The sequence below is a fragment of the Belonocnema kinseyi genome, chromosome 10 (assembly GCF_010883055.1).
Source record: "Belonocnema kinseyi isolate 2016_QV_RU_SX_M_011 chromosome 10, B_treatae_v1, whole genome shotgun sequence".
Lineage (NCBI taxonomy): Eukaryota > Metazoa > Arthropoda > Insecta > Hymenoptera > Cynipidae > Belonocnema > Belonocnema kinseyi.
The window spans coordinates 83,536,602-83,549,228 of record NC_046666.1 but is presented as its reverse complement, the minus strand read 5'-3'; the positions used below and the strand labels follow the sequence as shown (position 1 = coordinate 83,549,228).

The window sequence follows — 12,627 nt, the reverse complement described above, 5'->3', positions numbered from 1 at the left end:
TATTAATATTATAGATATAAAATAATAAATTAATATTAATTACTAGTTGACTAACTTTTAATGGAAACGGTGAATCTTTCAATAGTTTTCTACAAAAAAATTAATTTTTAATAAAATACATCATTTTAAAAAAAAAAATTTAATTTTTCGAACAAAAAGTTAAATTTTCATTCAAAAAGCTGAATTGTATACTAATGAAAGGCATTTTTAATAAAATACATGAATTTTGCCCAAAAGAATTTTATTTTCCAACAAGACTAATTTCCTATACAAAAAATTAATGTTTAACCATAGTTGAATTTTCTACAAAATAGTAAAATTTTCAGACAACAAGTTTTTTCAACTAAACATACATAACTAAAATATATCAAATTCTTTAAAATCTGATATTAAATTACTGTAGTCAATTGAAAATTCATTGGAATCTTTTAAAATTCTCCAGTTTTTCAAATCCTTTAAAATGTCTTGAAATACCTAGAACTTTTTTTTAAGATTGCTAAAGTACTTTGGAATTTTTAAAAATAACCCTTCTAAAATTTTCCAAAGTAATCTAAATTTCAATCTGAAACAGTAAAAAATTTCTAGAAATTCAAAACATTTTTAAGGATTTTAAATATTTGAGGCTGTTTTAAAAGGTTCCAAGGAATTGGCAATCGATTAGAGTAATTTAATATGAGATTTAAAAGGATTTGATATATTTTAGGATATTTTAATGGATTTCAAAGAATTTTCAATTCATTTAAATAATTTAGTATAAGATTTTAAAGCATTTGAAATATTTCAGGGTATTTTTAAAATTTCAAGATATTTTCAAAAGCTTTAAAAAATGTCAAGAGATTCCAAAAGATTTATAAGAATTTTAAATATTTTAAGACGTTTTAAAAGCTGCCAAGAAATTTTCAATTTATTTTCTTAACTTAAAGGATCTTCAAAGAATTTAAAAAAATTTTAAAGGGTTATTTTAAAACATTTCAAAATACTTTGAAACCCTCAAAAAGAAAGTTCTAGGTATTTCAAAAAATTTTTAAGGATTTGAACAATTGGAGCGAATTTAATAGATTCCAAGGAATTGTCAATTGATTACAGAAATTTAATATGAAATTTTAATGGATTTGAAATATTTCATGGTATTTTTAAACTTTCAATACATTTCAAAGAGCTTTAAACAATTTCAAGGGATTTCAAAAGATGTGTAAGGATTTTAAATATTTGAGGACGTTTTAGAATATTTTAAAGGATTTTAAAAATTGGAGCGAATTTTAAAAAATTTCAAGAGATTTTAAAAGATTTTAAATATTTTAGGATGTTTTAAAATATGTCAAGGAATTTTCAAATTATTTTTATAATTTTAAGAAATTTCAAAGAATTTTGAAGACTTTAGCAATGTTAGTTTCAAAATTTCCAAAGTACTTTAAAAATCTTTTTAAAAAAGTTCAAGGTATGTCAAAATATTTTGAAGGAATTGCAATATTTGAGAGTATTTAAAAAAATTGAAAAGTACTTTAGAAATCTTTGAAAGATGTCAAGGTGTTTCAAAAGATTTCGAAGGTTTAGAAATATTTCAGAGTATTTTAAAAGGTTTCAAGGGATTTTCAATGGACTACAGTAATTTAATATGAGATTTTAAAGGATTTGATATATCTTAGGATATTTTAATAGATTCCAAGGAATTTTAAATTGATTTTAATAATATAGAATAAGATTTTAAAGGATTTGAAATAAAAAATATTTGAAATATTTCAGGGTATTTTTAAAATTGCAAGGAATTTTCAAGAGCTTTAAAAAATTTCAACAGATTTTAAATATTTTAGTATGTTTTAAAACATTCCAAGGAATTTCCAATTATTTTCAGTAATTTAATGTGATTTCAAAGAATTAAAACGATTTTTTTCATGTTTTCTGGCTGAAAGTGGAACTACTTTGTTAGAAATTTAGTTTTTTGTTTGGTTGCTGATTCATCAGTTTAATTGAAAAAAAAATTTTTTCTGAAAATTTTACTATTTTGTAGAAAATTCTTTTTGTTTTTGGTTAAAAAATAATTTTATTTAACTACAAATTTAACTATTCTATGTTTCGTTAAAAAGTGATCATTTTAGTTGATATTTTTTGTATTTTATTGAATACACGCCTTTCTTGGTAGAAAATTAATCTTTTTTGTCGAAAATTTAACTATGGTTAAACATTAATTTTTTGTATAGAAAATTAGTCTTGTTGGAAAATAAATTTCTTTTGTGCAAAATTCATGTATTTTATTAAAACCCCTTTTATTAGTATAAAATTCAGCTTTTTGTATGAGAATTGAACTTTTTGTTTAAACAAATTTTTTAAAAAATTTTTTAATTATGTGTTTTATTCAAAATTCATTTTTTTGCAGAAAACTATGGAAAGTTTAACTGTTTCTATTAAAAGTTAATCAACTAGTAATTAATATTAATATATTATTTTATAGTTGTAATATTAACATCAATAATGTGCGCGCGCGCGCGTGTGCGTGTGTGCGTGTGTGTGTGTGTGTGTGTGTGTGTGTGTGTGTGTTCATATTATATACACCTGAAAAAATATAACCTTAAAATCGAGGCATGCATGAAATTAAGAATCACGCAAATCATCAAAATCGCCCATTTCTTCAATTTCTTTCAAATGGGAATCGATATATAAATAGAAGACCACCGAAGTTCTCCGAAGCTTTCAGATCGGCAATCATCATGCAGCAGAAAACCTGAAAACCCCGAAATTCGAGACGTGCATTTTCAGCTTACACATTAAATTACAGTGGTAATTATGCACCTTCTGTTTTGCAGCTCCCAAACGGTAGGTATGGTGGGGGTAAATTTGTAGCTCGATCTGGCAGCACTGGGCTATGTATATATTGTATCTACAATTTATTTTCCTAAATAACCTACATTCACTTCTCTATCATTTTAGTGTCAGAGGATAATGTCTAAAGGTGCTTATATGATGACAAGTGTCATCGATGCTCTTGATAGCAATGGAGGAAATGAAGAAGCTGCTTTATTAGAATTACAAAAAGACCAGCTTAAACCTTTTTTAATGAGAATTTGGGGTCCACCCGCCGGGGTGGAAAATGAGGAGGCTGCACCGCGCCATGGTGAGCTGCCACGTAGCAGATAACGTAACTGTTTGAATTAAAATCTTAAACTACACTGTTAAAAATAATATTAAATTTAATATACCAATGTGTATTAAAATTTATATATCAAGCATATGAAATCGCCATTTAAGGCGACTATATTAAATTTCATATACATTCATGTTAATCACTTACAAGAAAAATCAGATAATTCCATTTTTCACAAATCCAAAATAAGTTTAGCAGTAATTTTAGATTGCAAATAATAAAACATGATACCTTCCTCCTGTCAATCAGAAATAAAACTGGATCTCAAGTCGAAAGGTTGTAATAAGCAAATAAATAACAGAGCTAACTTACAACTAATTGTCTTCGCCTTGAATTTTGACTATTTAGAGCGAAATTAGGAAAAAGTTTTACCCGTACAATGCACTTTCATAATGAAGAAAAATTCAGTCAACGAATTCTAGATTATTAATTTAATTGAGAATATTTGACAAGATTTAAAGGAATTAAAGCACGCTGAGTTTTCACGCACATTGCTATACTGACCTGCATATTAAATTTAATACATATGTATATTAAATTCACAACACCAATGTATGTTACATTTCACTAGCGGCAGTGAATATTTGCTTCACACGCATGTATATTAAACCTCGTACAGATTTTTCTAACAGTGAATGTAATACATTCCAATTCAAATTTCTGGCTAATTTTCAGTTTCTACCAATACGACCATGTAAAAATTTATGTTTCAGATGCAGCTGGGGTATCAAGCGCTTTGGCGGGAAGTTCTGAACAGGTTCAGGACGATTTGGACTCGGAAGCTAAGAAGCAGGTAATGTCTCCAACAGTAGAACGTTTCGTGGAGTTGCAGGCTGACTTTCATCAACGATTGACTGCCCTGCGAGAATTCACTGGTAATTGGGATCTCGAAAAAGAACCTTCGGGTACAAGTAACAATAGTCAGGTTGACTTGTTTAGCAGTTTCGATAGCTTGACGAGCAAGTCGTTACAGAAGGATCAGCGACTGATTCCTAGAATCTTCCAAGCCGTTAATCTCCATAAAAACAATTTTACAGTGAAAACCCAAGAACAACAACATGTAGCACCATTGCAGCAATCAAAATATTCACTACCACAAAGTATTCCTCGACGGAATCCTTGGCAGTCTGTAGAAAGAGAAGACAAAGAACTAGTGTATAACGAAACGAGACAAATAAAAACAATATCACCATTGGCTGAGAATTTTAATCAAAAAGAGCAAGTTCAAAGTGAAATAAATGAAATGCTTCAACAGCAACTTCAAACATTGAAAGAGCTTCAAGAGAATCATCAAAAACAAAAAGTTAATTCGGAGACATTTAAAGCGCTGCCAGAAAACTCAAATGCTCCACTCTCAATGAAAGAACTAAATATATCAGATAAACTGGAGGCTATAGATAAACTTGAATTATCTACCAAACAAAAATTAGGCACAAATCTACCTGCAGTTGAAGAAATCGTTTTGACTAAAATCTTTGGTTCTAATGAGAAACTTTTTAATGCGATTGAAGCAGGCGAAAGTAAAGTTAAAGAAATCCCTAAACAACATGCAAATTCATCGGAAGGATTAAAAGAAATTAAAAAAATACCTCAAGAAGGAAGTGAAATTTTCCAGCCGAAAATTCCAGATGCTGAGACAAAACAAAACTTCGAAAATAAACTTGAAAATGAAAACCCTTCAAAAACCTTTATAGATGACCAGAAACTAACTCTTCAAAACCAAACTAAAAATTCCAAACAAGTTGGAAAGAAGATTGGTAACGAAGCTAGAGCTGAAGAACTAGAACTTGTAAATAACGTAGAACATATTGCTGCCGCTAAAAATCACGAAGCGGATTTTGAAATAAAAATGCTTGAAGAAAAACGGACAGCTCGCTCTGAAATTGAAGATCAAAATAACGTAAAAAATATGGATTCAAATCAGTCCAAAGTTCAACTGGTGACTCACAATACGACAGAATCTGACCTAAACTCTGAGAAACTGGTACATACAAGTTTTAAATTTGGTACAGTAGAACAACGTAGCCAAGATAGCTTTTTGCTTAACCCAGAACAAGATCTAAGAGAGCGAGAAGGTACCACTGAATCTCATACTGCTACTTTGCGATTGAATCAAATATCTGACTCCAACCAGTATGATCGAAATCTGTATTTAAAAACTAATCATAACGTTAAAATTGAAAACACACTTGTAAACGAAAATTTAGCCGACCAATTTAACAGTTTAGCGAGAATGGATTTCTGTCCTGAAGACAATATATTGGCCAAAACATTTGAAACTTTCATTGACAATACTCAGATCTCTACTGCATCTTTTAAATATTTGCATGAAAATAAATTTAATTCTAATGTATCCTCCACTTCAACTGCAGAATCTATTACTTTGCCTAAAACTTGTTCGCCAACACGAAATTTAGAATTAAGCTCTAATAGTACAAACACTCTAAGTAACTTGACATCAATGAAATCAAAGGATCTCATATCAAATTCATCAAATGAACAATATAATTTTAATGAGCCCAAAAGAAGCTCTCTTTTTACAGTCCTTTCATACTTTTCAGGTGAAAATAAACCAACTTCAGTTACAACTACCCCAACCTTAGAATCAGAAAAGAATTTTAATTCATCACTTTCAGTTAATATCACTAATAAAAACGAGAATAAGATATCTATCTCTCCAAATTCAATTGCTGTCCATAAATCAAGTAAAGTGAATAAAATTGATCATGAAAATTCTTCTCAAAATAAATCTGAGGAAAGCATTACACAGAAAACCACAGATGTTATGGTAGAAGACATGAAGCAAGGCACAAACGTAGAAGTTCACTCATCTTCATTGCAAAATACTATACACGAAAATAGTTCCGAAAACCAAAAACAGACGATAGGTACTCATTTCTTTGATGAATTAAATTTTATGATAATAGAATCTGATATATCTTTACAAAACAACTCAAATAACAATGTAAATAACAACATCACGAATACCTCGGATCAGCTTATACAGAACTTGACTATTTCCAACATGTCTACAGAAAAGGCTGATACTGTAATAATCAAGGTATCTGGATGCTCCATGGAAACAGATAACGATTCTGCATCTTCAGCTAATTTTATGAGAACTAATTCTCCCAGTAAAATGGCAGTTCAGCAGAGTAATAAAATGCATATAAAAAGTTCAGCATGTGTTATAAAACAGAATAAAATTGATAAGCCTAGCAAAATATTTCAAACTCTTCAGCAGAAAAAGCCAGATAAAATTTTGAAGTCACCCACTTTTTATTCTAGCATCACAAGCTCTAGGTCAAAACAAGCTAGATCAAAGTCGCCAATAAAGAAAGTGATTGGGAGAAGATCTCCTGTCAAGTGGTTAAAGAAATCAATTTCACCTAGAAAGTACGGAATTGTGAGAAGTACAGCACCACCGCGGAGTTTAACTAAATTACCTCTTCTAATTCAAGGCGAGCGAAAACTGAAAGATAATCTTTCAAGGATACCGGTAGCAGGAGCAACAAAAGTTTCAAATATTCACAAAATGGGTAATAATCAGAGCATAATTTCACAAAGAGATCAAAAATTTGAAAGACATCAGAGACCTCAACATATTTTAAATAAGAAGCCCAGTGATAGTGAGAATTTCAACACCCAAAAAGAAAATAAAGGAATTAAACTATCAACTATTAATGATTCTGGTGAGTCGCTAGTGAATCCCAAAAGCAGTTTCCCTTCCAAAATTCCAGTTCTAAAGGGAAGCAAACTAATTCCTGCGCAAACAGTTTCGGTGGAAATTCGAAGACAAATCCACCCTAAGCTTTTAAAACCATCCACAATTATTCCTCCAAATCTGCCACCCAAAAAAATCGTCAAAGCAGAGCAATTCATAAATGATAAACAACCTCAAATGCTTATTTCGAAAAACGAAGAATTGACCAGAGCAATTACAAATGTTTCTATTGTCGATAGAAAACAGGATGTATACCATAAAATAATTGGCACAAATCAGGATGAAATTAATGGAAACATTGAATCTGCGGAGCGTGGAGATAATATTTTACAACTCGAATCGAGTTCTGATTCTGAATATGAATCCATATCTGAAGAATCTATTAGTATGAACTATAAAAACAAACCACAAGAGTCACAAAATTTTTCGGAAAATTCAAAGAATGGTCAGAAAGAATCTAAGAAGTATGAGAAAGAATCACAAGAAGAATCTCAAGATGAATCTCAAGAAGACTCTCAACAAAACTCTCAAGAAGACTCTGAGGAAGAGTCTCGAAGGGATTCTCAGGAAGAATCAAGCAATGATTCACTTAACTCAAATGCATCTCACGATTCTTTAGATATATTAGCAAATGCTGATTACTTGTTGGAAAAAACCTTAAACAAGATAAAAGCTGAAATATCAGAGTATGAATCTGAAGACAAGTCTGACAATGAAAACTCTGATGAGATTACATCTGAATCAGTGTCTATAAAATTAGGAACGAGTGATCGTAATGGAAGTATCATGGAGACCTCAGTTTCCAGTGAGACGCAATCTGAAACGCTAATGGAGCATGATGCCCCCCTGGAAGAAAACGTTGAAATGTCAGCTGTCACGACAGCTAAATTATACTTAATGGAAAATATAGAACGGAAAAATGAAAATGCTTTAAAACCAGTCATAGCAGCTTTAAAGAAAAATGCTACTGTGAAAGGCAAAGGTGACAATACAGTCTCAACATATGATGAAAATGAGAAAAAAGAAAAACCTAAGAAGAGATATTCCATGGTCGCAAGTTTCGTCCAGCAATTTGAGGGCAAGAGCCCAAAGATCACGAGAAGAAAAAAAAATCCTGGCAAGGAATCCAAGCAGAGGAAGAATAACAGCAAGGAATCTCTCATAAACGAGAGGGAGGTCAGTAGATGAGTGCCAGCAAGTGTCTGCCGATCGTCAAAATCCCGATTTTGACAGACCAATGTCTACAAAGAGCTTGATAAAAGTCGATCTTTTATCGGTTGCACTCCTCCCTTTGTGCGTGCTAATCCTAGAATTAAGTCTATAACTAAAAATACTGTTTTCTTTTTACAGCTGCAGACAAAGATGGTAGGTATTCTTGTTCTTTAATACACTAACAAATAAGATTTAATTCTTGTGATCTTTTAGAGTTTAAATGTGTTACAGTGCACTTTTAATATTCATTCACTGAAAAAAAATCGAAAACAAGGTAAATTTGATTAAACCAAGGAAATATTTGTATCGTACCAAAAACACATAATGACTGAAGAAAAAAGTGGTTATTTAGCATTTTAAAACATTTATTAAGTTGAGAAAAATTTCTGCGGCAGTTTAGGACGAGTATTAAGTTTGCAGCACAAGCTATAGGCGAGCCAAAATTAAACAGGCGATATAGGCCGATAGCGAGTGCTGTCCACTTACCACGAGACAGGTCTGCCTACTTTCGGCACCTGTCACATAGGATATTTTTGTAACAAATGCAGCGATTTTTTAATTTGAGACTTTGGAATATCACAAGGAACCCCACGCTGCTAACATGGCAAAATGGTTTCGGTGAATTTTTTAAAATTTCTTATTTTGAACTCAGATCGATCACTGCTTTTTTTTTAGTTCGGAGTTCTCACCGAGAATTTGGGAAATTTATATTAATTTACTGGCAATTTATGCTAATTTTGTTGAGAAATGCCATTATTGTAATATTTAGATTCATTCAAAGGCGGCGATATGATGTAATGTAACAGGCACACTCCATAGAAATTATAAGAAAATTTATTTATTTGGTAAGACTGTATCCATGGCTGAAAATTAAATAGAAAGATCCATGATCTGAAAATGCATATATCGTGCGCATTGCTGTGTATCGTCAGTTACTCGTGCGGAAAAGTTTGGATCAAAAAGCGCATGCGTGACGATGTAGGGAAGTTACTTTCCTATACTGCTAAGGAATTGTACATTTTTTGCTCATTAGCGGAAACTTTTTTCGTCGAGAATTACTTGATTAAAGTATATAGTTTGACGTGTGAAAATTATGTCTGATACTTCATGTAGTTAAAACTGGAAAGAATAAATAAAGGGTTGCAGTAAAGAACTAGATAAGCAAGATTTTTAGGAAAATTTGTTTATTGCCTGAAAAATTCTTGAACAATCAAATACACGTTTTTTTAAGCATTCCTACAAATTCTTATTTTTGAATAGAGTAATAAAAAATATTAAATTTAGATTTTAGTTAAAATTTTAGCTCAGGATTTGTGGTTTGTAATCATTTTTTTTTGCATCCCTTCAACATCGAAGATTCTTGAAATTATTTTTTATTGAAAAAAGAAATCTTTTTTATATGCCTTTTAGCCAAAAATAATATGACATAGTGACTAAATTTTTATGTTTTTGGTAGAAAACATTCATTCTTATTCAGTATCCCCATATCTCGGAATCAAGTTTTTATTGTTATGAAAATGGAAAATTCGATTGTTAATTTCTACCATAAGTCGCTTTTCAAACCTTGTGAAATTGTAACCTCCACATTCTTGGTTAATTTACTCTGAATTGGCTAACTTTTTTAAATTCAATCTTCTGCAACCATTTTTAGAAACTCAATATTTTGAGAGTAGGTTTTAATTTCTATTGTAACTTATGATTTTACATTGTTATCAGAATCCGCAGCCAAGTCTGTTCAAATTTTTGATCAGTGTTACTTTGAGATTGTCAACTAATATATTTATTTCCTTGAAACTGGACAACTTTTTCTATTGAAATTTGTTTAGGCTTGTATCAACAGCGCGTGATTTATTGAGTGAAGCTTTGTCTTATTTTTAAGGGGTGATTTCGACTTTAGAAAATGTTTTTTCGCTCTCCTAAACAATTCCAATATAGTTGGTTATCTAGTTCTGTACCAGCATCGTTCAAATATTATCGGGGCAAAGAATTTCATTCATTGATCAAGTTATAGAAGTACACATTCGCAACTGAAATGCATTTATCTGCTTCTTTAAGAATTTTTTAATGTTTGCAACGAATAGTGTTTAAAATAGGGCTATAATTCATCATCATCGATGAATTCTTGACGTTTATTGGAGGCATTGATCCCAAAAAACTCAAACGGTGATCTCATGTTCTATACTTAACATAATAGGCATTATTTAAAAAAACGCATCTCAATCCATTTTTCAGTCTTCATCTATGTTGTATTCATAATAAGATAATTTGGGCTAAAATATTTCGTACTCAGAAAGTTCAAAATTATTTTAAGTACTTTTATTTTATTTATTTTGTTAAAGAGTATGGTAAATTGTAGTAATACTTCTAAAAGATGTTAGTCAATAGTTGCATAAATAAGATTGCATAATTTTCCATTCATTCATTTTTTTGATACATATAATGTTGCTTAAAACCATCGTACAAGCATATAATTGCGTCAAAGCTAGAAAACTCTAGAAAATGAGATAAAAAATTCCAAATATAATTCAAACTAATTCATTGGCTTATAAAATTCAGTGTAAAATGGTACAAAGAAATTTATTATTTTAAGAGCTCATTTATAGACGTTGGTGTGTTAATCCAAATCATTTATAATTGCATGAAACAAACTCAATTAATTTTTAAATATTATTAACTTCAACTTACAATTAGTTTATAATAATGGATGCTTCAAAAAATTTGGACTGTTATTTGCAAAATCAAATATGTAAGCAATTTAATTTGTTAACAGTCAAATTAGAATTATGTAGTTATATTTTTTTATTAATATTTTATATCAAGTACGTTTTTAAAAAAACGAGAAATATTTAAACCTTTAAATACTTGTGCATTCATAGAATTTGAAAACATTTAAATAATCTCAAAATATAATTATTCTCTGATAGTATAATTCTATTTTATAGAGAGTTGCACGCCGTCTATTAGTTGAAGGCCAAGCATCAACTTATGATGAAGCCGAAGTAGCCGCAAGTTTGTTGGCCCTTAAATTTGGAAATGCAGAGGCACTTCATGCAGCAAAAGAATGTTCAAGCGTAGAATCGGCTTTAGCTTTTTTACAACAAGAATGCGAACTCTGCACGAGTGAGTTTGCTATGACGCAGGTAAAAATATATAAATATAATTATATTTTCTTTCTAATTATTCAAAATGACAGGGTAAAGCTGGACACTCAAATTTAATTAAAATCTTTTGGTACGTTTCGTGCATGTAAATCTGCATTCCCATGTAAGAAATTCTACAGATCCCTGTCGCGAAAACATACATATTCACTTATTTATTTGTGAAGTTTTACTCGACTTTATTAATTACTTATTTCTAAAAATTACAGATGATTTCTATGCTGAAATGCACTCACCGATGTTGCAATGACTGTGCGAAAAACTATTTTACAATACAGATTAGTGATCGTAGTATAACAGACGCTGTGTGTCCATTTTGCAAGGAGCCGGACTTGACTGATGCCACTGAAGATGAAGTATTAGAGTATTTTAGTATATTGGACATTCAGTTAAAGTCACTTTTGGATCCACCAATTCACGAACTCTTTCAGAGGAAACTTCGTGATAGAACACTGATGCAAGATCCGAACTTTAAGTGGTGTGTTCAGGTAAAACATAACGATCATCATTAATACTACTGTATTCAGTAACAAAAAAGATAATTGGGTTGAATTGCGACGAATTAATATTTCGGGATTCGCCCGAATCTTACTTTCTGATTTTTTGTAAAAAAAATAGAGGGGCACTGAGGAATGGAATTGTGCGACTTGAATGCATCTAAATTCATGTGAATGCGTAGTGTAGTTCAATTGGAAAAATAATAAGAAGTGCATGCGTGCATCCAGGGCACCACAACTGGGCAAAGGGACTATATTTGTTGAACAGATATGAAGTATCTTTTATACGCTCTGCACGTTGGTTCGCCTATTACAAATTAAATTGAATATAAATCAACTATCGATGGATTTTCTTGTCACAGATTTGGGCGAAATCGAGTGTTGCTTTCACTTCTCCGAATTAATAAGGATTTACCAGTCTTGAACATTATTTGCTCTCACGAATTGAAATGATTGGATCTTGACTTAAAACTCGTAAATTAAAATGAAATTCCCGACACTGAAAATAGTTTTTGCTGATGCATTAAAATGAATTTGGTTCCCTAATAATTTTTCGCCGAATTCGGGCGAATATCAGATGTCAGGATTAAATTGCTTATTTCCGAATTCGCTGCGAATTTACACACTGCTCCAATTAGTATGTTTCTCGTAAAGCAAAATTCCCGGAGGCTCCTAGCGTATTGTTCTTGATTCGCCCCAATCACTTTATTTTTACTGGATATTTGTCAATTGACTATCACGGAACTTTGAATGAATTAACAATGCTGTACATTTCCAGTGTTCAAGTGGATTTTACGCAAACCCTAATCAAAAGCGATTGATTTGTCCGGATTGTCGATCTGTCACTTGTGCAATTTGTCGAAGACCAGTGAGTGTTTTTTTATTTTATTTTTTAAG

The 12,627-nt window shown here is 30.9% G+C and overlaps 1 protein-coding gene across 7 annotated transcripts in view; it reads left to right on the top strand.

The window, feature by feature from the left end:
• The window catches only part of LOC117182184, a 175,142-nt gene that overhangs the window by 149,299 nt on the left and 13,216 nt on the right, over positions 1 to 12,627 (top strand). For all 7 annotated transcript variants that reach the window (XM_033375244.1, XM_033375242.1, XM_033375246.1 and 4 more), the window contains 5 exons: positions 2,926 to 3,109; positions 3,853 to 8,039; positions 11,018 to 11,215; positions 11,443 to 11,721; positions 12,509 to 12,598. In XM_033375244.1, coding sequence (XP_033231135.1) covers positions 2,926 to 3,109; positions 3,853 to 8,039; positions 11,018 to 11,215; positions 11,443 to 11,721; positions 12,509 to 12,598 — 4,938 coding nt within the window. The remainder of the gene's footprint in view (positions 1 to 2,925; positions 3,110 to 3,852; positions 8,040 to 11,017; positions 11,216 to 11,442; positions 11,722 to 12,508; positions 12,599 to 12,627) is intronic.